At 35.3% G+C, this 25,645-nt stretch overlaps 1 protein-coding gene across 2 annotated transcripts in view; it reads right to left on the bottom strand.

The window, feature by feature from the left end:
• Positions 1-12,188: 12,188 nt before the first annotated feature.
• LOC128212081 (transforming acidic coiled-coil-containing protein 3-like) overlaps positions 12,189-25,645 on the bottom strand; it is a 30,136-nt gene continuing 16,679 nt past the window's right edge. For both annotated transcript variants that reach the window (XM_052917337.1, XM_052917336.1), the window contains exons 12-19: positions 25,064-25,144; positions 24,252-24,430; positions 22,136-22,179; positions 21,818-21,873; positions 20,989-21,081; positions 20,551-20,657; positions 19,644-19,785; positions 12,189-13,445 (exon numbers count right to left, since the gene is read on the bottom strand). In XM_052917337.1, coding sequence (XP_052773297.1) covers positions 13,383-13,445; positions 19,644-19,785; positions 20,551-20,657; positions 20,989-21,081; positions 21,818-21,873; positions 22,136-22,179; positions 24,252-24,430; positions 25,064-25,144 — 765 coding nt within the window. In that variant the 3' untranslated portion in view covers positions 12,189-13,382. The remainder of the gene's footprint in view (positions 13,446-19,643; positions 19,786-20,550; positions 20,658-20,988; positions 21,082-21,817; positions 21,874-22,135; positions 22,180-24,251; positions 24,431-25,063; positions 25,145-25,645) is intronic.

Genomic DNA, 25,645 nt, shown 5'->3' with positions numbered 1-25,645 from the left:
CTTTGAATGAAGACAACCCTAAGAGAGAATACTTTGAATGAAGACAACCATAAGAGAGAATACTTTGAATGAAGACAACCGTAGAGAGAGAATACTTTGAATGAAGACAACTCTAAGAGAGAATACTTTGAATGAAGACAACCGTAGAGAGAATACTTTGAATGAAGACAACCGTAGAGAGAGAATACTTTGAATGAAGACAACTCTAAGAGAGAATACTTTGAATGAAGACAACCGTAGAGAGAGAATACTTTGAATGAAGACAACTCTAAGAGAGAATACTTTGAATGAAGACAACCATAAGATAGAATACTTTGAATGAAGACAACCGTAGAGAGAGAATACTTTGAATGAAGACAACTCTAAGAGAGAATACTTTGAATGAAGACAACCGTAGAGAGAGAATACTTTGAATGAAGACAACTCTAAGAGAGAATACTTTGAATGAAGACAACCGTAGAGAGAGAATACTTTGAATGAAGACAACCCTAAGAGAGAATACTTTGAATGAATACAACTCTAAGAGAGAATACTTTGAATGAAGACAACCATAAGATAGAATACTTTGAATGAATACAACTCTAAGAGAGAATACTTTGAATGAATACAACTCTAAGAGAGAATACTTTGAATGAAGACAACCATAAGATAGAATACTTTGAATGAATACAACCCTAAGATAGAATACTTTGAATGAAGACAACCATAAGAGAGAATACTTTGAATGAAGACAACCGTAGAGAGAGAATACTTTGAATGAAGACAACTCTAAGAGAGAATACTTTGAATGAAGACAGCCGTAGAGAGAGAATACTTTGAATGAAGACAACTCTAAGAGAGAATACTTTGAATGAAGACAACTCTAAGAGAGAATACTTTGAATGAAGACAACCGTAGAGAGAGAATACTTTGAATGAAGACAACCATAAGATAGAATACTTTGATTGAAGACAACCGTAGAGAGAGAATACTTTAAATGAAGACAGCCGTAGAGAGAGAATACTTTGAATGAAGACAGCTCTAAGAGAGAATACTTTGAATGAAGACAACTCTAAGAGAGAATACTTTGAATGAAGACAACTCTAAGAGAGAATACTTTGAATGAAGACAGCCGTAGAGAGAGAATACTTTGAATGAAGACAACTCTAAGAGAGAATACTTTGAATGAAGACAACCGTAGAGAGAGAATACTTTGAATGCAGACAACCCTAAGAGAGAATACTTTGAATGAAGACAACCGTAGAGAGAGAATACTTTGAATGAAGACAGCTCTAAGAGAGAATACTTTGAATGAAGACAACCGTAGAGAGAGAATACTTTGAATGAAGACAACTCTAAGAGAGAATACTTTGAATGAAGACAACCGTAGAGAGAGAATACTTTGAATGAAGACAACTCTAAGAGAGAATACTTTGAATGAAGACAACTCTTAAGAGAGAATACTTTGAATGAAGACAACTCTAAGAGAGACTACTTTGAATGAAGACAACCCCAAGAGAGAATACTTTGAATGAATACAACTCTAAGAGAGAATACTTTGAATGAAGACAACCATAAGATAGAATACTTTGAATGAAGACAACCGTAGAGAGAGAATACTTTGAATGAAGACAACTCTAAGAGAGAATACTTTGAATGAAGACAACCGTAGAGAGAGAATATTTTGAATGAATACAACCATAAGAGAGAATACTTTGAATGAAGACAACCATAAGATAGAATACTTTGAATGAAGACAACCGTAGAGAGAGAATACTTTGAATGAATACAACTCTAAGAGAGAATACTTTGAATGAAGACAACCATAAGATAGAATACTTTGATTGAAGACAACCGTAGAGAGAGAATACTTTGAATGAAGACAACTCTAAGAGAGAATACTTTGAATGAAGACAACCATAAGATAGAATACTTTGAATGAATACAACTCTAAGAGAGAATACTTTGAATGAAGACAACTCTAAGAGAGAATACTTTGAATGAAGACAACCGTAGAGAGAGAATACTTTGAATGAAGACAACTCTAAGAGAGAATACTTTGAATGAAGACAACCGTAGAGAGAGAATATTTTGAATGAATACAACCATAAGAGAGAATATTTTGAATGAAGACAACCATAAGATAGAATACTTTGAATGAAGACAACCGTAGAGAGAGAATACTTTGAATGAATACAACTCTAAGAGAGAATACTTTGAATGAAGACAACCATAAGATAGAATACTTTGATTGAAGACAACCGTAGAGAGAGAATACTTTGAATGAAGACAACCCTAAGAGAGAATACTTTGAATGAAGACAACCATAAGAGAGAATACTTTGAATGAAGACAACCGTAGAGAGAGAATACTTTGAATGAAGACAACTCTAAGAGAGAATACTTTGAATGAAGACAACCATAAGATAGAATACTTTGAATGAAGACAACCGTAGAGAGAGAATACTTTGAATGAAGACAACCGTAGAGAGAGAATACTTTGAATGAAGACAACCATAAGATAGAATACTTTGAATGAAGACAACCGTAGAGAGAGAATACTTTGAATGAATACAACTCTAAGAGAGAATACTTTGAATGAAGACAACCGAAAGATAGAATACTTTGAATGAAGACAACCGTAGAGAGAGAATACTTTGAATGAAGACAGCCATAAGAGAGAATACTTTGAATGAAGACAGCGGTAGAGAGAGAATATTTTGAATGAAGACAACCGTAGAGAGAGAATACTTTGAATGAAGACAAACGTAGAGAGAGAATATTTTGAATGAAGACAACCATAGAGAGAGAATACTTTGAATGAAGACAACCGCAGAGAGAACATATTTTGAATGAAGACAACCGTAGGGAGAGAATACTTTGAATGAAGACAACCCAAAAAGAGAATACTTTGAATGAAGACAACCGTAGAGAGAGAATACTTTGAATGAAGACAACCGTAAGAGAGAATACTTTGAATGAAGACAACCGTAAGAGAGAATACTTTGAATGAAGACAACCGTAGAGAGAGAATACTTTGAATGAAGACAACCGTAGAGAGAGAATATTTTGAATGAAGACAACCCTAAGAGAGAATACTTTGAATGAAGACAACCGTAAGAGAGAATACTTTGAATCAAGACAACCCTAAGCGAGAATACTTTGAATCAAGACAACCGTAGAGAGAATACTTTGAATCAAGACAACTATAGAGAGAGAGAATACTTTGAATTAAGACAACCGTAGAGAGAGAATATTTTGAATGAAGACAACCGTAGAGAGAGTACTTTGAATAAAGACAACCGTAGAGAGAGAATACTTTGAATGAAGACAACCGTAGAGAGAATACTTTGAATGAAGACAACCGTAAGAGAGAATACTTTGAAAGACGACAACCGTAAGAGAGAATACTTCGGCTCGATACAACCATTAGAGAGAATACTTGTGTGTTCTATGTATGGAAACTGTTCTAAAAAATAAACCCTTTTTATTTTATTTTTTATTTTTTGTCTTTTTTTTCTTCTGCATTCATGCCAAAAGTAAAAAACAGTGTATTAAAAGACTGCTACAATGACAGCGCAAGGATACCAATGGTGTTTTATTGGACATTAAAATTGTTCAGTAATGATACGGGCTGCACATTTGTCTCTTATTAATTGAAAAGCGATGTATTAAGTATTTTTGCTGTTTCAGAAGGAGATCGTAACTTTGCAAATAAAAATAATCTTTAATTCAATAGTTCCCGAGTGTTACTTAAAATAACTTAAGGAAGAGATATGTGATAACCGTACTAACATGATTGTCGTTGTACGAGGAATGTCGGAACATGATAATAACCTCCTCTGCTCATATACGTAAGACGAAATCCTTAAATGAAAACAATGCTGTGAAAGAAGGTGTGAACAAATAGGACGTTAAACTCAAAGCTATTCGAAGCAAGTGTGTAGGCGTGCGTGCTTGTGTTTGTGAGAGGGGGATTGAGCGTATGTACCCTCGTCACCGACCCATTCGGCGATAAACACATCAAGCGTGTTCATGTTTAACCGATCATCCAAGCCAAATTTCATCACGTTGAATGAAAACAAACAAACAATTGTTATCACCAAAGATCTGGATCTAGTGTCTGTGAAACACACAATACGAGAAGTACTTTAATATCCATAAACAATCACTTTTGTATTCCTAATTTGTCTCTTCGGTCTCGTACCTGACCGACTGAGAAAGGTTATTCAGTGCTTCATGCATGCTAGGCACTACATGGAGATGTGGCTGTTAATTACCTTAGTGCTACCAATGTGGACGAGCTAACAACCAACCAGTTGACTACACAAAGTACCTTCGTTATATGATTGGTGAATTGGCGTGCCCCTATGGTTTCAATAATATTTATGAAACACACGACACGAAAATCTGTGTGTGTGTGTGTGCGTGTGTGTGTGCGTGCGCGCGCGTGCGTGCGTGCGTGCGTGCGTGCGTGCGTGCGTGTGTGTTTGTGTGTTACAAATCAGTATTGTATTTTAACTTTTAAGTTGTCATTTACACTACATGGAAGTTTAGTATCGTAGCATCATATCTGTTTTGTATGATATATGTTTAGTTATGCAAAAACCACGAATATAACTTACATATGATCATTAATCACATTAGAGAAAACCTTTGCTGAAACCATAAGAGAGAATACTTTGAATGAAGACAACCATAAGAGAGAATACTTTGAATGAAGACAACCCTAAGAGAGAGAATGCTTTGAATGAAGACAGCTGTTGAGAGAGAATATTTTGAATGAAGACAACCGTAAGAGAGAATACTTTGAATGAAGACAACCGTAAGAGATAATACTTTGAATGAAGACAACCGTAGAGAGAGAATACTTTGAATGAAGACAACCGAAAGAGAGAATACTTTGAATGAAGACAACCGTAGAGAGAGAATACTTTGAATGAAGACAACCGTAAGAGAGAATACTTTGAATGAAGACAACCGAAAGAGAGAATACTTTGAATGAAGACAACCGTAGAGAGAGAATATTTTGAATGAAGACAACTGTAAGAGAGAATACTTTGAATGAAGACAACAGCAAGAGAGAATACTTTGAATGAAGACAACCATTAGAGAGAATACTTTGAATGAAGACAACCGAAAGAGAGAATACTTTGAATGAAGACAACCGAAAGAGAGAATACTTTGAATGAAGAAAACCGAAAGAGAGAATACTTTGAATGAAGACAACCCTAAGAGAGAATACTTTGAATGAAGACAACCGAAAGAGAGAATACTGTGAATGAAGACAACCGTAAGAGAGAATACTTTGAATGAAGACAACCGTAAGAGAGAATACTTTGAATGAAGACAAGCGTAAGAGAGAATACTTTGAATGAAGACAACCGAAAGAGTGAATACTTTGAAAGAAGACAATTTACAGAGAAAATATTTTGAATGAAGACAACCGTAGAGAGAGAATACTTTGAATGAAGACAACCATAAGAGAGAATACTTTGAATGAAGACAACCGTAGAGAGAGAATACTTTGAATGAAGACAATCGTAGAGAGAGAATACTTTGAATGAAAACAACCGTAAAAGAGAAACTTTGAATGAAGACAACCGTAGAGAGAGAATACTTTGAATGAAGACAACCGTAGAGAGAGAATACTTTGAATGAAGACAACCGAAAAAGAGAATACTTTGAATGAAGACAACCGTAGAGAGAAAATACTTTGAATGAAGACAACCGTAAGAGAGAATACTTTGAATGAAGACAACAGTAAGAGAGAATACTTTGAATGAAGACAACAGTAAGAGAAAATACTTTGAATGAAGACAACCATAAGAGAGAATACTTTGAATGAAGACAACCGTAAGAGAGAATACTTTGAATGAAGACAACCGTAGAGAGAGAATACTTTGAATGAAGACAACCGTAGAGAGAGAATACTTTGAATGAAGACAACCCAAAAAGAGAATACTTTGAATGAAGACAACCGTAGAGAGAGAATACTTTGAATGAAGACAACCGTAAAGAGAGAATACCTTGAATGAAGACAACCGAAAGAGAGAATACTTTGAATGAAGACAACTGAAAGAGATAATACTTTGAATGAAGACAACTGTAAGAGAGAATTCTTTGAATGAAGACAACCGTAAGAGAGAATACTTTGAATGAAGACAACCGTAAAGAGAGAATACTTTGAATGAAGACAACCGTAGAGAGAGAATACTTTGAATGAAGACAATCGTAGAGAGAGAATACTTTGAATGAAAACAACCGTAAAAGAGAATACTTTGAATGAAGACAACCGTAGAGAGAGAATACTTTGAATGAAGACAACCGTAGAGAGAGAATACTTTGAATGAAGACAACCGTAAGAGAGAATACTTTGAATTAAGACAACCGTAAATAGAATACATTGAATGAAGACAACCGTAAAGAGAATACATTGAATGAAGACAACCATAAGAGAGAATACTTTGAATGAAAAATGTGTTGACAACCGTAAGAGAGAATACTTCGGCTGAAAACAACCATTAGAGAGAATACTTGTGTGTCCTATGTATGGAAATTTTAGCTATGCATTTAAAAATAATCGCTTTTTGAATTTTCCCCGTTGTAATTTTGTGTTTTTGAATTCGATTACACCAAGAGCGAAGAATCGGGCTGGACATTGATGATTTCTGTACTTCTTAATTGGCACGATCATTTACATGTGAAATATGCATGTATAATACATTTGAACAGTTCACCGGCCTGTCAGGGTAACTACAAAAATGTAATAAAACGTAATATATTCCGCGTCTTGCTATTCCACTGTGTAGGAAGAGACACCGGATATAGCTCAAAAAGTGATAAGTAAACAGACAATTATTCAGTTGTTTTAATTTACCAGAGGTAAGATCTTGCTGTGTTAAAGCATATCTACCGTATCCACAAACGAAGCAAGTATTTGAACTAATAGCTGAATGCTATATTTGGCCTATGGTATACTTTAAAGTGCTTACGATTTAGCAGACCTCGTAAAAGTTTTTTTTTCAAATCTGAGATGATCACCTCAAAACTTACTGAATTTCGACAAGTATTGTTATTTTTAGGAAGTATATCGAATAAATAAAAAATCTGAATCGAAGGATTTCACAAGATTAAGCTCAGCTATTTTTATTGTAAGAAATGGCAATGTAACTTTTAAACTGTTCAAGATATGCCCTTAGAAATGTACTGGGGATAGCCGTATTATGTACTGGGGATAGTTTCAAAGTTGAGAAATGTGTGTCCTGGTGATAACATGTAAAATGGGACAAAAAATTATAGTAACACTGTTAATATACACTATACATGTATATGTCTATTTCGAACTTCCAAATAATCTGCAAAAAGTGAGAGTACAATTTGATAAGAAATTATTGAGTAAACTTTAGTTAACAATGAGTTTGATCCGTACTCTCCTAAATGAACGTATATATGCAAGCTGCGTAAATTTGATCACAATATCCCTACTGGTGACTTTCTGTTTCAAAAACGTACCTACTTGATTTACAAAGCAATATTATATATAGTAAACACCACTTAAATTCTACGGCCATATGTTTTGTGTTTCTCAATAAATCAGATTACCGGCGTATTTCAAATATTTAGATATTGATGCTTGTTAAAAAACACATCATGGTTGACTAATATGTATGAATGAAACAGTTTTAAGTGCATACAGATACAAAGAACAACAACATGTTTTTGCTCTCATCCTTCGATATGGACAACATCGAACAATTTCCCTCGAGCTCGCGTATAGATCAATAGCCGTAATCATTACCACAGTCTCTTATTTCTAAATACATCGTTACTATCCTCCGTCCACTTAATAGCTATCCCCTGTGCAGTTATTTATTTGCTTCATCTATCCACAGTACACTGCCAGGACATCAAAAGGTATGAATATCTCCGTAACAACAAAATATATCATATTGTTATTTTACACATAACTAGATTATGTAATTACAATGAAATCGCTCGATTCAGTTTTTATTCTTACTTTCAATTTGTTCATTTATGTTTGAAATCGTACCACATAAATGAACATTTGTGAGCGATCATGCAACTTTCGGCGAGAATTGGGCTATTATACAAAAGAGGAGACACATTTCCATCATAATCGTATATTGCACAGTATCAAGTAATTCAAAACTCTTCGATTTTGTTAAATATATCACCATAAAATACAAAAAATGATAGAAAACTGTCCATGTGTCAAAACCAAACGCTTATCGATTGATCATTTTTTGAGCTATATCCGGTGTCCGTTCCCTCACAATGTATTCGTAAGTGATAATTAAACCAACGTAAGCCGTTGTAATAGGAATGACAAAATACGAAAATAACCAAATACTGTTTATATACGTAAGAAACAAGCCTTGAATCAAAACGATGCTGTGAAACCAGTTGATATACACATGAAACACAAAACTGCATGTCACGCGCGCGCGAGTGTGTGTGTGTGTGTGCGCGCGTGCGTGCGTGCGCGCGCGCGCGCGCGTGTGTGTGTGTGGTAAAAAAATACTGTGTTCTACTGTATCTTTAACGCACGGCAAGAAGTCATTCATCCGTCTGATACAACCTCTGTATGTGTTGCAAAATGGTCTCCGGTCTTGTACCCTACCAACTGAGGAGATTTAATTATCCTCTTCATGTTTTAGGTGTCTTTTAGTACTACATTTAGATGTGGTTGTTAAATGCTTCATCGCAACTTATAGGCACGAGAAAGCAACCAACCATTTCACTTGGTATAGTAGCATCAGATCTGTAGGGCATGGTAAAGTTGACTTATGCAAAAGTCCAGAGTATTGGCTGCAGAGGATCACTGGCAATAGCACAGTATCAGGACACAAAACATTTGCATAATAGCTATGATATAGTTGATCATACAAGTATCATAGAAGCATATGATAGTGCGTGGTCTTTAAGCGTTATAGCTCAGTTAAGGGCAGCATCAACAGAGTATCGGCACAACACACAAAAAGAGAGAATACCTTTGAAACAGAATGTTTGACTAACTGGTGTGTCCCTTTAGTTGAATCTACTGTGTTCATAATACATTGAAGAGCTACTTTAGCGGATGTCAACCATTAGAGAGACTACTTTGGCCCAATAAAACCATTAAAGAGGATACAATAACTGAAGGCAATCATTAGAGAGAATACTTTGGCTCAATAAAACCATTCGGAAGAATAATTTAGCTGAATATAACCATAGGAGAAAATCCTTTGGCTGAAGAGAGAAAAATAGGAGAGAATATTAACTAAATACAACCATAGGAGAATATACTAAAATGACTGAAATGTTATATACTTGGAAATTATCTGGCTGTCGGGCTTGTCCCTGTAGCTTCAATTGTGTAACGTTATTCAGTAAAGCATCATCTATGTCATGCTATTTACCTAGCCTTTAAAGCGACACGGTAGTGTCCGCCTGCGGATCTAGATATATCAGATTCATATAGCAAATTGTAAATCTTAAAAAATGCATTGTCATCGAAACGTAAGAGGAGGAAATCCATAAACTGTTCCAAAAAATAAACGCTTTTACAGTTTTTGTTTCTTGTTTACTTCTTCATTCATGCCAAAAGTAAAAACAGTGTATTAAAATACTGCTACCATGACAGCGCAAGGATACCAATGGTATTCTATTTGGCAATGAAAATGTTCAGTAATGATACGGGCTGCACATATGTCCCTTATGGATTGAAAAGTGACATATTAAGTTTTTGTGAAGTACTTTGCTCTTTCATTAGGAAATCGTAGCTATGCAAATAAAAATAATCTTATATTCATTTTTCCCTATTGTTACTTTATATAATTTAAGGAAGAGATAGGTGATAACTGTTCTAACGTACATGAGTGTCGTTGTACGAGGAATGACAGAACACGATAATAGCCTCCTGCTGCTCGTATACGTAAGACACAATCCTTCAATGAAAACGATGCTGTGAAAGAAGGTGATAAACAAATAGGACGTTAAACTCAAAACTATTTTCGACACGAGTGTGCGTGCGCGCGTGCTTGTGTGTACGAGAGGGGGCGTGGGGGTGATCGAGCTTATTTACCCTCGCCATCGATACATTCGGCAATAAAAAATGGGGCGAGTCAATGTTTTAGATCTAAGCCAATTTTCATTACGTAAAATGAAAAACAAATACTATTACCAAATACTCGGTTCTTATATCTGTGAAATACACAATACGAGAAGGAGTCATTCATTCTTCTAACGCAACCACTCTTTGTATCCCTAATTTGTCTCTTCGGTCTCGTACCTGACTGACTGAGAAAGACTAGACAAAGTACCTTCGTTAAATGTTTGGTAACTTGGCGTGCCCCTATAGTTTCGATTGTATTTATAATAACTTGAAAGGGGATACTTTGCCTAATGAAAACCACAAGGGAGAATACTTTTGCTGAAGTTTACCATAGGATATAATAATTTTGCTAAACACATCTATTAGAGAGAATAGGAGAGAATACTTTGGCTGAATACAACCATAACACTAGGTAAACAGATGGACCTTGTTATTACTGTATATCTTACCCACACTTCTATATACATCCGTTTAGGGACATACATACATTCAAACCAGAGATTGCTTTTTCGAAAAATCGCTCGTCTCCTCCTAAGTGAGAAATAATCAATGCTGGACATGCTAAGTGTACGTTTGGTCTGGAGACGAACAAACATTGGCGCCATCTACTGGTCATGACCAAGTCCTGGGATCAAAACGCTCTTTAGTTATAGTGCGGAAAGAAGTGTGATGACGTGGTAACCACCAAGTTTTTCACCTGAAGGTCACTGTGACATTGACATACTAACCTAGAAATCAATATGCGTCATCTACTAATCATGACCGACTAGCAAACCAAGTACGAAGTTCCCTGGGCCCATGCGTTCTTTGGTTATTAAGCGGAAACCGTATATAGCATCAAGGTCAACTAGACCTTTGACCTAGAAATAGGGGTTATCTTCTAGTCATTACCAACCAGCATACACAGTATGAAGTTCCTGGATGCAAGCGTTCTTAAGTTATTGAGCGGAAAGCTTTTTTTACGTCACGGTCACTGCGACATAAACCGCGGCCTTGACCTTTGACCAACTGATCCCAAAATCAATAGGGGTCATGACCAACTGACATACCTAGTTTGAAGTTCCCATGTGTAAGCATTTTTTTTGTTATTCAGCAAAACCCGTTTTTCACCGCGACCTTGACTTTTGACCTCAAAGTGAGTAGGGGACATTTACTTGTCATGACCAACTGGCATACCAAGTATGAAGTTCCTGGGTGAAGTTTTCTTTAGTTATTATTGAAGACGGTTTTTTCACCTCAATGTCACCGCGACCTTTGACCTACTGATCTCTAAATCAATAGGGTCAAAAACTAAGAATGACCAACTAGTATACCAAGTATGAAGCTCCATGGTGCAAACGTTCTTAAGTTATTCAACGGGGAACTGTTTTTTCCCCCTCATGGTCATCTCAAAATCAATAGGGGTCATCTTCTAGTCATGACCAACTGGCATACCAAGTATGAAGTTCATGCGTTTTTAGTGAATGAGCGGAAAACATTTTTCAACCCTAGGTCACCGCCTACATATCACTTCACCTAAAGGTCACCTCGACCTTCTGATCTCAAAAACAAAAGAGGTCATGACCAACTGGCATACCAAGTATGAGGTTCCTGGACCCAAAGGATCTTCCGTTATAGAGCAGAAACCATTTATTCACCCTAAGGTCACCGCAACCTTGACCTCCTGATCTCAAAACCAATAAGGGCCATCTACTGGTCATGACCAACTTGCATGCCAAGTTTTAAGTTCCTGGTTGCATGCGTTCTCTAGTTATTGAGTGGAAACCATTTTCCTGGGTCTTAGCTTTCTTGCGATATTGAGAGGAAACGATGTGTGCTGAACGGTCTGACAGACAGGGCAAAAACAATAGATCTTGCTAGATTGTTTACCCCACCCCAGCAGTAGAACAAGGGGAATAACTCAACAATTATCAAACCCAGAGTTATTGGCCTTGTCTCGATCAGCTTTGTATACAGGTATATTTGAATATCTTCAAATGGTTTTAATCCGGCTTTTAGAGGTTTTGCATGACGGCAACAATAATACCAAAGTTATAAAAATATCTTGATTATTCCCTCAAAAAGCAGACAACTAAAGACAACAACACCAAATGTGGAATACCAGTTTTATTTACACTTCTTAATAGTAATAACATGAGAAATATAAAGAAAGATGCAGAAAGAAAAAGGGGAGAATAGAGCAACAGAAACCATTTTATAAATAATAAACATGACCATTATTATCACTATGCCTAGCGATTAAGTGCAATTAACCATCGCAATTTTTTTTCATCCCCCCCGTCAATTTTTTTTTCTCAATTTGATAATGAAATTGCATAAATGCAATGTATTTCTTGTAAAATAAACAATATTTTGACAAGACAAGCTAATTAACACCAATATGTATGCATAAAAAAGTAAAAACATGGATATTTGCAATTATATAAGTTATTTTGGCCTTATTTTGTATGTTTCCCAGATTTATCCCCCAATTTCAAAGGCTCAGGCAGTGAAAATAATTCCAAAAAAATCACATATACACTTTATATCTATACAATAAACTTAATCTTTTCTGTTTAAATGATGTGAGCACTAACAAAAGAAACACAAGAAGACAATATGCCTAGGTATTTTAAGGTAAAATATTAGAATATTCTGCTCCATCTAGAATTAAATTTACAGCAGAGCGAACATTGAAAAACATATATATTATAATCAGCAATTAAGCAAATAGGTTTGCATTCATACTCAGCATAATCTTCTGACAGGTGTGTGATTCTAATTGTTTCTATTATAAATACACCAGACAAAGCAAAGCTGTAGACAAAATGTCCTCTAAAATGAATTGCAAATGTTCCAATCAAGCTCACTCATAAATGAATTCTAGTTTACTATTTGAACACATTTTCACAGGGACAACTTACAGTCATACTAAGCACTATTCCTACACATAATTTAAACTGCATGAAGCACCAGTAACACTTTAAGTGAACTGTATTGTGTCACACCATATGCAGCATAATATTCCCAATCCATAAAGTTAGCATGTGTAGCCCCTTCTACCGACAGACTAACGCTACTCAAACTGGTGATAAAGACATTTGGGGCTGTATTCAATCATCACCTTAGATTTTACTTTATTTTATGATTTTAATCCAAGTATTTTGATAGGACTGTTAAAAATAACTGGCCAATGGCTTGACTGGAATCACTCAGGCATGAAAACAGCCACTGTGCTACGTTTCACATGCCTAAAGCTTTAAAGGAGAACTGCTCTGGTCTCCAGGGCATAATGCCTTGGGATTCGTTTATTTGCCGACCTGGGCCAGTAGACCATCACAGATCTCTGTCAACTGTTTGATGTCTTCAGTCTGAAAATACAGTGAAAATACAGTTACAAGTCCATGAATTCATCACCCCAAACTATTGAAATCTCATCAAATTATTCACAATATACTATTTACATAAAATCCCAACTTCCAAGTAGTATCTTCTCATCAATTAAAGCATACTTGCTATTTCATCTTTTATTTTTTACTGAAAGCTTATCTTTTCTTTTTCTCGCATACAACTTGGCATGCAAGAGGCAGGTCGCGACTAGATACTAACTGAATATATATTAGGAATAAAAGACTATACGACAACCACAGGCTACATGTATACCTTTTTTAAAAAGGGGCACAATATCAGTTGATGCAAAACTTATTTTTTAACCTTTATATTTTATTATGACATTCAATTGACTTTAGTAATCACAACAAAAAAGTGTATGATTTGCGTACAGATGCAAAAGATTATAGCTATATTTTGTCTATATGGCAACCAAATGTTACATAACTTTGTGATAGTCTATATGACAACTGGAGGCTACACACCTTGTTTAGAGTCTATATGGCAACGAAATGTTACATAACTTTGTGAAAGTCTATATGACAACTGGAGGCTACACACCTTTTTTAGAGTCTATATGGCAACCAAATGTTACATAACTTTGTGAAAGTCTATATGACAACTGGAGGCTACACACCTTTTTTAGAGTCTATATGGCAACCAAATGTTACATAACTTTGTGAAAGTCTATATGACAACTGGAGGCTACATACCTTTTTTAGAGTCTATATGGCAACCAAATGTTACATAACTTTGTGAAAGTCTATATGACAACTGGAGGCTACACACCTTTTTTAGAGTCTATATGGCAACCAAATGTTACATAACTTTGTGAAAGTCTATATGACAACTGGAGGCTACACACCTTTTTTAGAGTCTATATGGCAACCAAATGATACATAACTTTGTGATAGTCTATATGACAACTATATGGCAACCAAATGTTACATAACTTTGTGAAAGTCTATATGACAACTGGAGGCTACATACCTTTTTTAGAGTCTATATGGCAACCAAATGTTACATAACTTTGTGAAAGTCTATATGACAACTGGAGGCTACACACCTTTTTTAGAGTCTATATGGCAACCAAATGTTACATAACTTTGTGAAAGTCTATATGACAACTGGAGGCTTCATACCTTTTTTAGAGTCTATATGGCAACCAAATGTTACATAACTTTGTGAAAGTCTATATGACAACTGGAGGCTACATACCTTTTTTAGAGTCTATATGGCAACCAAATGTTACATAACTTTGTGAAAGTCTATATGACAACTGGAGGCTACACACCTTTTTTAGAGTCTGTATGGCAACCAAATGTTACATAACTTTGTGAAAGTCTATATGACAACTGGAGGCTACACACCTTTTTTAGAGTCTATATGGCAACCAAATGATACATAACTTTGTGATAGTCTATATGACAACTGGAGGCTACACACCTTTTTTAGAGTCTATATGGCAACCAAATGTTACATAACTTTGTGATAGTCTATATGACAACTGGAGGCTACACACCTTTTTTAGAGTCTATATGGCAACCAAATGTTACATTACTTTAGTCTATATGACAACTATATGGCAACCAAATGTTACATAACTTTGTGAAAGTCTATATGACAACTGGAGGCTTCACACCTTTTTTAGAGTCTATATGGCAACCAAATGTTACATAACTTTGTGAAAGTCTATATGACAACTGGAGGCTACATACCTTTTCTAGAGTCTATATGGCAACCAAATGTTACATAACTTTGTGAAAGTCTATATGAAAACTGGAGGCTACACACCTTTTTTAGAGTCTATATGGCAACCAAATGTTACATAACTTTGTGATAGTCTATATGACAACTGGAGGCTACACACCTTTTTTAGAGTCTATATGGCAACCAAATGTTACATAACTTTGTGATAGTCTATATGACAACTGGAGGCTACATACCTTTTTTAGAGTCTATATGGCAACCAAATGTTACATAACTTTGTGATAGTCTATATGACAACTGGAGGCTACATACCTTGTTTAGAGTCTATATGGCAACCAAATGTTACATAACTTTGTGAAAGTCTATATGACAACTGGAGGCTACACACCTTTTTTAGAGTCTATATGGCAACCAAATGTTACATAACTTTGTGAAAGTCTATATGACAACTGGAGGCTACATACCTTTTTTAGAGTCTATATGGCAACCAAATGTTACATAACTGTGTGATAGTCTATATGACAACTGGAGGCTACACACCTTTTTTAGAGTCTATATGGCAACCAAATGTTACATAACTTTGTGATAGTCTATATGACAACTATATGGCAACCAAATGTTACATAACTTTGTGAAAGTCTATATGACAACTGGAGGCTACATACCTTTTTTAGAGTCTATATGGCAACCAAATGTTACATAACTTTGTGAAAGTCTATATGACAACTGGAGGCTACACACCTTTTTTAGAGTCTATATGGCAACCAAATGTTACATAACTTTGTGAAAGTCTATATGACAACTGGAGGCTACATACCTTTTTTAGAGTCTATATGGCAACCAAATGTTACATAACTGTGTGATAGTCTATATGACAACTGGAGGCTACACACCTTTTTTAGAGTCTATATGGCAACCAAATGTTACATAACTTTGTGATAGTCTATATGACAACTATATGGCAACCAAATGTTACATAACTTTGTGAAAGTCTATATGACAACTGGAGGCTACACACCTTTTTTAATGTCTATATGGCAACCAAATGTTACATAACTTTGTGAAAGTCTATATGACAACTGGAGGCTACATACCTTTTTTAGAGTCTATATGGCAACCAAATGATACATAACTTTGTGAAAGTCTATATGACAACTGGAGGCTACACACCTTTTTTAGAGTCTATATGGCAACCAAATGTTACATAACTTTGTGATAGTCTATATGACAACTGGAGGCTACACACCTTTTTTAGAGTCTATATGGCAACCAAATGATACATAACTTTGTGATAGTCTATATGACAACTGGAGGCTACACACCTCTTTTAGAGTCTATATGGCAACCAAATGATACATAACTTTGTGAAAGTCTATATGACAACTGGAGGCTACACACCTTTTTTAGAGTCTATATGGCAACCAAATGATACATAACTTTGTGATAGTCTATATGACAACTATATGGCAACCAAATGTTACATAACTTTGTGAAAGTCTATATGACAACTGGAGGCTACATACCTTTTTTAGAGTCTATATGGCAACCAAATGTTACATAACTTTGTGAAAGTCTATATGACAACTGGAGGCTACACACCTTTTTTAGAGTCTATATGGCAACCAAATGTTACATAACTTTGTGAAAGTCTATATGACAACTGGAGGCTTCATACCTTTTTTAGAGTCTATATGGCAACCAAATGTTACATAACTTTGTGAAAGTCTATATGACAACTGGAGGCTACATACCTTTTTTAGAGTCTATATGGCAACCAAATGTTACATAACTTTGTGAAAGTCTATATGACAACTGGAGGCTACACACCTTTTTTAGAGTCTGTATGGCAACCAAATGTTACATAACTTTGTGAAAGTCTATATGACAACTGGAGGCTACACACCTTTTTTAGAGTCTATATGGCAACCAAATGATACATAACTTTGTGATAGTCTATATGACAACTGGAGGCTACACACCTTTTTTAGAGTCTATATGGCAACCAAATGTTACATAACTTTGTGATAGTCTATATGACAACTGGAGGCTACACACCTTTTTTAGAGTCTATATGGCAACCAAATGTTACATTACTTTAGTCTATATGACAACTATATGGCAACCAAATGTTACATAACTTTGTGAAAGTCTATATGACAACTGGAGGCTTCACACCTTTTTTAGAGTCTATATGGCAACCAAATGTTACATAACTTTGTGAAAGTCTATATGACAACTGGAGGCTACATACCTTTTCTAGAGTCTATATGGCAACCAAATGTTACATAACTTTGTGAAAGTCTATATGAAAACTGGAGGCTACACACCTTTTTTAGAGTCTATATGGCAACCAAATGATACATAACTTTGTGATAGTCTATATGACAACTGGAGGCTACACACCTTTTTTAGAGTCTATATGGCAACCAAATGTTACATAACTTTGTGATAGTCTATATGACAACTGGAGGCTACATACCTTTTTTAGAGTCTATATGGCAACCAAATGTTACATAACTTTGTGATAGTCTATATGACAACTGGAGGCTACATACCTTGTTTAGAGTCTATATGGCAACCAAATGTTACATAACTTTGTGAAAGTCTATATGACAACTGGAGGCTACACACCTTTTTTAGAGTCTATATGGCAACCAAATGTTACATAACTTTGTGAAAGTCTATATGACAACTGGAGGCTACATACCTTTTTTAGAGTCTATATGGCAACCAAATGTTACATAACTGTGTGATAGTCTATATGACAACTGGAGGCTACACACCTTTTTTAGAGTCTATATGGCAACCAAATGTTACATAACTTTGTGATAGTCTATATGACAACTATATGGCAACCAAATGTTACATAACTTTGTGAAAGTCTATATGACAACTGGAGGCTACATACCTTTTTTAGAGTCTATATGGCAACCAAATGTTACATAACTTTGTGAAAGTCTATATGACAACTGGAGGCTACACACCTTTTTTAGAGTCTATATGGCAACCAAATGTTACATAACTTTGTGAAAGTCTATATGACAACTGGAGGCTACATACCTTTTTTAGAGTCTATATGGCAACCAAATGTTACATAACTGTGTGATAGTCTATATGACAACTGGAGGCTACACACCTTTTTTAGAGTCTATATGGCAACCAAATGTTACATAACTTTGTGATAGTCTATATGACAACTATATGGCAACCAAATGTTACATAACTTTGTGAAAGTCTATATGACAACTGGAGGCTACACACCTTTTTTAATGTCTATATGGCAACCAAATGTTACATAACTTTGTGAAAGTCTATATGACAACTGGAGGCTACATACCTTTTTTAGAGTCTATATGGCAACCAAATGATACATAACTTTGTGAAAGTCTATATGACAACTGGAGGCTACACACCTTTTTTAGAGTCTATATGGCAACCAAATGTTACATAACTTTGTGATAGTCTATATGACAACTGGAGGCTACACACCTTTTTTTAGAGTCTATATGGCAACCAAATGATACATAACTTTGTGATAGTCTATATGACAACTGGAGGCTACACACCTCTTTTAGAGTCTATATGGCAACCAAATGATACATAACTTTGTGAAAGTCTATATGACAACTGGAGGCTGCACACCTTTTTTAGAGTCTATATGGCAACCAAATGTTACATAACTTTGTGATAGTCTATATGACAACTGGAGGCTACATACCTTTTTTAGAGTCTATATGGCAACCAAATGATACATAACTTTGTGATAGTCTATATGACAACTGGAGGCTACATACCTTTTTTAGAGTCTATATGGCAACCAAATGATACATAACTTTGTGATAGTCTATATGACAACTGGAGGCTACACACCTTTTTTAGAGTCTATATGGCAACCAAATGTTACATAACTTTGTGATAGTCTATATGACAACTATATGGCAACCAAATGATACATAACTTTGTGATAGTCTATATGACAACTGGAGGCTACACACCTTTTTTAGAGTCTATATGGCAACCAAATGTTACATAACTTTGTGATAGTCTATATGACAACTGGAGGCTACATACCTTTTTTAGAGTCTATATGGCAACCAAATGTTACATAACTTTGTGATAGTCTATATGACAAGTCACAACCAGATGTTACATACTTTTTTAAAAGTCTATATGACAACCAGATTACGTACCTTTTTCAAAGTCTATATGACAACCAGATGTTACGTACCTTTTTCAAAGTCTATATGACAACCAGATGTTACATACCTATTTTAAGACTATATGACAACCAGAGGCTACATACCTATCTAAAGTTTATATGACAACCCAAGTCTACATACATTGCCTATTTTAAAGTTTTTATGACAACCATAGGCTACATAAAGTACCTATTTTAAAATATTTATGACAACAGGATGCTACATACAGTACATTTTTTAAAGTCCACATGAAAACCAGAGGTAACATACCTTTTTCTCAAGAGCAGTCTCGAGGGTTTTGATCTTCATCTCCAGGTTGGACACCTTCATCTCTTCTATTTTCTTCTCTGTCTTTAACTTCTCATTAGACATCTTTGCGGCCTGCTTCAACCGTTCTATCTCATCGGATGCTCTGGCGAATTCAAGTTCAAATAAAAACATACATTCAATTTCCAAATTTCACATCAATGTCTTCTAAATATTTTGTTTAGAAATTTGCCAACTAGGAACAGCCAGTGATAAAAATGTGTGCACTTTCGTGATTAAGATAATCTTATTTGATGGTTCTATTTTCATCTCGGGCCAGTTTAGTTGTTTGTATTCATTTATAATGAAGATCAGGCTGAATCAAGCATCTAGAAGGATTCTTATACAGTGTGTGTATACTACGTGATAAATTATGTCATAAATGCTACGACAAAGAGCTGTATTTTGCTTCAAATGAAAACTTTAAACAAAAATAACTTTAAAATCTATTCACCATTTTATATGAAACAAAGCGCAGTCTATGCCTCTTACATAGCCCTGCATCCAGTCCTTTACCAGAGTTTTGATTGAGAGTTTATTTTCTTAAAACTCTTTTCCCAAAACAGTCGCCTAATGGAGCTTAGTTTAGAAACAGGTTTGTCACAGTGTGTTGTCACAGTGTTTGAGGGACTTACCAATCAAACTCCAATAATTACAGGCAGGGGGTGCTCTTTAAGCGGCATAGACTGCCTTGTGTTTCACTTAAAATAGCAAAGAATAAGAAAACTTGTTTTTTGTTTTAAATCTTCATTCGAAGCAAAATGTTGCCTTCCAATGTAGCATTTATGATGTAATTAATCACCTGAAATACACATACTGTTATACCAAACACACCAGTTTACAATAATATTATTTTTTGACACCTCCCTACTTTTTCAATTTTTCCTCAGAGACATCTTTAAGTTTGTCGAATTTTTCATCCTGTTTCTTTGACTTCTCGATGAGGTCGGCTGCATATTTCTTCAGTGTTTCTTCATTCTAAAATGATATTATAAGGTTTGAAATCAAAGTAAATAAGATGAATCTCTTGGAGAACACTGAAGCGAAAAATATATGATAATCAAGAATATTATTATGACAGTTTCATCCTTCCTCTTCTCTTCCATTAATTGAGAAACTAAATAAGATTTCCATTGTTTAATTAGTTTATGTTTCAACATTTCAAGATGTTTAACAGTAAAGCTTGCTTGCCTGCCATTAGAGGGTGCCACAGATACATGTATAAACAACTGATTTATTAATGTCTCCAGCTTTCTGCCGCCATGCAAAGCACCTATTTCTATCATATTTTACATTAAAAACCACTTACCTTTCTAAGGTTCATAAACATGTCCTTGGTTTTCTCGTATCGCCGATGAAGGTCAGAGAATGACCTCTCTATGGCAGCAAGGTCCTCCACAGCCTACAATGCAATTAAAGATAATACAGTCTTATCAACCAATGTCTATACACTAGCTTTCATAGACAAGTACTACAAGATTATGAGCCTCAATGTTTGCTACGAATCACCTAAAGCTACTAATAACATGTTATCATCTAGTTTTAATTTTTGTAGAAGAGACTGACTGGCAATATCTACATCTAGAATCTAAATGGATTAAAATGATACCGCAAATGTAGATAGATCTAGATTTATTATCGTTCACTGCACTTACTCTCATTTCCATCTGTCTATATTTCAACTATTTTCCAAGATATGGCCCTAGCATTTCCGTAAAATATCAGGTAGATCAAATGGCAAGATAACTACAGAAATATGTTGGGTGCAACAATGGTTCTTGTGCACTGCATTATTTGTCATAACATTCCATCTATATTTCAAGTTTCATTTAAATCCCTTGATAACAATGTATGATATGATTATGGTTGTTGTTCATTGCACTTCCTCTCATTGTCATATATCTAAATACCAAGTTTTATTTCAATCCCATCAGTAGTTTTAAAGTTATTCTCCCAACAAGGGTGTGAGGATTGTATGGATGGATGACAGATGGACAAAGTGTTGACTATATTCACCTCCCTTAGGGAAGCATAAAAATAGGCAATACACATAGAGGGTGTCTGATATCCTTTACGTAATCATAGAAAAGTGACCTCCATTCAACCTCTGATGAACAAATATATTTTTCAAAGTTTACCTGTTCCTTCTCGACCTGTAACTCCTTGTTTTTATCTTCTGCCTTCTTTTTTGCAGCTGAAACCAACATTGGACATTATGTCAATATACACATAACAAACAAATTATTGTTGGTATTTAATTTGTTTTGCTTACATATACACAGTTTTTCTTTCCTTATTAATGGTTGGATGGTAGTTTCAATGCTTATAGGACATGAATTCAACTACAAATGACAATGTTGTGTCAAGATATCTCAACAAGGAACCTGGTTCTAAAGTCATCTATGACAAAATCACGCACAGGACGGTAAATATCAGACAATAGATGCAAAGCATACCTGAAATTTCATAGGCTGTTTTCTCCAACATACAAAATATTTGCCTGGAAAAGAGAAAAACAACCTGTTAAAACTGTCAAAGTATAAATGCCATTTTCGAAAAAAAAAATCCTTGGTGGAATATGCATGTTTGTAAATACCTTTCACACTATGAACATACAATGTTTATTTTCTACAATAACAAACAGAGCTACCACAGTCGTGATGGATACCCCAGAAATCACCTGGACGCAGAAATTGTTTAATGTTTAGTTGAGGAATTAAGGAGTGAAAAGTGAAAGAAATGGCAGGTCGCAACACAAAACAGCCTTTGCTGACTAACATTCCTATCAAGTTGCAAGATGTAGGTGCAAAACGTTTGGTGCTTCATCATAGGGCCAAATAAAAAAAATGTCTTGTTTCTGGTCACCCGACCGACCCTAGTTTTTACCCCCCGACCGTTTTTTTTTTATAGCGTAAAGACCGTTTTTTATAATTAGCGTAAAGTGAGCCGGGATTCCCGGTCCCGGCGCCGAAGAGTAAACCGCGCTATCCGACAGTAATATTATATTCGTGACGTGTTTTTTATACGGCCGTGTCGAAGATGGCTGGCCCTGCGCAGACGACATCTGTTACGCATTTGATAGCCATAAAAATAGACAAATGTTCGCACTTCGACGGTTGTAGTGTCATTAAAGTTGCCCATTCGCAAACAACAATAAAAAGTCTTTTCATCGATTTACATGGCGAGCGAGAAAATGTCCGACTTGAAGCTAAATGTTCGGTAAGTTGTATGGTTGTTTAGATATCGTAAAAGGGCCATCGTAAAACAAATAATGCCTCGACCGAGAATGACAGTTTTGGCACCGACATTTTCGTAATTCAAAAGACTATCTATACACATATACAAGGTTTATTTGAATCGGACGAATTAAGGCAAAATAATGCCGACGAAGCGTGAATCATTATGCTGAGTGAATGGATTTAAATACTTTGTCTCTCTCAAATACCGAACGTCATATAAATACCCAGTATTACGGTTTCTTCCATCCATGTTTATATTTGTTTTCTGACAAAGAATGACAATTGTTTCTTGAGATTATTTCAAATTCTAGTCTTGGACTTGTTGCTTCTTGTCATGTAATAGTGCTGTTGTTGTTCTGTTAAACTAATAAATACATAAATATGGTTATAAACTTGTGTCCAGTTTCCTTTAAGCCATATTTGATGATGTTGTATTGGCAGACAATATTTCATCATTTTTCAAACGCTATACTATTTCATTCCAAAGGTTTGAATAAAAAAAAACAAAAAACAAAAAAAAAAACACCTACCTACCGACCCTGTTTTTTTTGAGGCATGTGACCAGAAACAAGACATTTTTTTTTTTTTTGGCCTAATCCAAAAATATTCTGATCATTTTTTACATATTCAATGGCTATTTCTATTGTTAGATAGAGTAAAGTTTCAAAGAAATGGCAGCTGCACAACAACTGATGGTGACCATCATTCCTATGAAGTTTCATGTGAGTAAGCCAAATACTTTTGGAGCTACAAGGGACTCAAGACCTTTCAGGCCGATTTTTTTTCATGTCAATGACCATAACTATTATGAGCCTGAATATGTGACGAAAATTGCAGGTGCACAATATTATAACACAACTCCTTTATCCCAAGATAGATGTGGGGATACATATATATAATATATACATGTTATATGAATATACATATATATAAATAAAAAATATTGCATTCTATTATATTTATAGGATATATATGATGTCGTTTAATTTATAATTTTCTTGAACCAGCACACCTTGAACTTTTAAAAATATATACATTTACTTTTTTTCTCATTCATTCCCAAAACAACTTAACATGTGTGCTGTTTTTGTGACATAACTGTTTCCCAGGTAGCATTGATCTTTGACCCCAAAATCAATAGGGGGTCACCTACTGATAATGGCTTATGTGCATACAAAGTTTACAAAATATATTGATCGGAAAGAAACAACCCGTAAATTTTCTATTACATGTCACAAAAATTGCCAGTGTTATGTTACATTCATGGGACACAAAATTGCCAGTGTTATGTAAAATTCAGCGGACATAAAAATGCCAGTGTTGTGTAACATACTCGAGGTTCTTGAACTCGGCCTTGTCCTCCTTCCATCGAGTGAGGATGTTCTCTTTCTCACGGTTCCAGTCCTCCTGACGTGTGCACCACTCACGATCCTTAGCCATCAGTTCCCCCTGTAGGGCTAACCGCATCTCCTGCCGGATACGTCGCACGTCACTGTCCGTGTACTTCAGCTCCTATGCACAGACAGGTATTGTTAAAATGGTAAAATATGTTTTTTGTTTAACTTTCTTTTTTTGACAATGATTATGAAACAAGTTGTAACAACATTATATCAATCACTCTGGCTATATTGTGTGCGAGAGTGTGGTATTGTGTTGTGGGGGAAACCAGAGCACCTGGTGGAAATGAACTTGTCCAGCTTGGTGACTACAAACCAATCTCACTTGTGCTCAGGTGGGAAGGATGCTTTGGTGAGAAACTTTATCAAAGGGAACCTTGAAAGATCACTACTGATATATGTAAACAAGAACTAGAAATTTATTTGTTAAACCAGCTCAGTAATACAGCTGATTTCGAATGCCAATGAGGTTAAGTGAAGTTACATAATGGGATAAAAAAATTGCATTAGCCCAGTCAAACTACTTTTTGTGGTAGTATAACATATCTTACTTCCCATGCTTTATTGTCCGGCTTGACCTTTTATTTGTTTTTAGATTTGTATTTTACTTTATCTTAAAATATGGTTGTTCAACACAAGGATGTTAGCGAAATGATTCTAAATGACATAAAATGAAGAAGCCGATAGAACGTTCTTGCTCTCACGTTTCCAGCATTACTGCTACACTACACTACAGTTATGTAGTTACCTGGAAGAGATTTTCTTCCTCCTCTGGCTCTTCATCAAACAAGCTGCCAACCTTGATGGTACTAGGAGCCATCTCTCCTCCCTGTAATACATCAAGCATATATGAACCACAACAAGCGGACACAGTTATTAATTGTATATTTTTGAAATTGTCATTTTTAGTAATCATGCCAAATATGTAATATTGTTTAACATAAATAGATGCAAACACTTTCCTTCAAAAGTGCCCATTAGAGAGGAATTTCAGACACAGAAAACCAGAGTCCCTGACAGCCATTTTAAACTAATTGTTCATCACTCCAATTGCCCAAATAAACTATGCTTGGATAAAACAGTAAACTGGGACCCCAGAGACAGTGTAGCTAGCATGAGGGTCACAAAACCCCCGGATGACCAAAAAAAATTACATGTAACATGATGGGCACCACCATTTTTGTTTAACAAGAAGCTATGAACTCCTAATACCTGCTTACATATTATTTACCACTAGTGTATCACCTATCTCTGTTGTTCATTCACCATTCATATAAATATATATGTTTTTTTACAGATACTTCTGCTTGTTCATTGTACTATTGTTTAT

The sequence above is a fragment of the Mya arenaria genome, chromosome 12 (genome assembly GCF_026914265.1).
Source record: "Mya arenaria isolate MELC-2E11 chromosome 12, ASM2691426v1".
NCBI lineage: Eukaryota > Metazoa > Mollusca > Bivalvia > Myida > Myidae > Mya > Mya arenaria.
The sequence above is the reverse complement of the archived record's forward strand: the minus strand, read 5'-3'. Positions and strand labels throughout refer to the sequence as shown.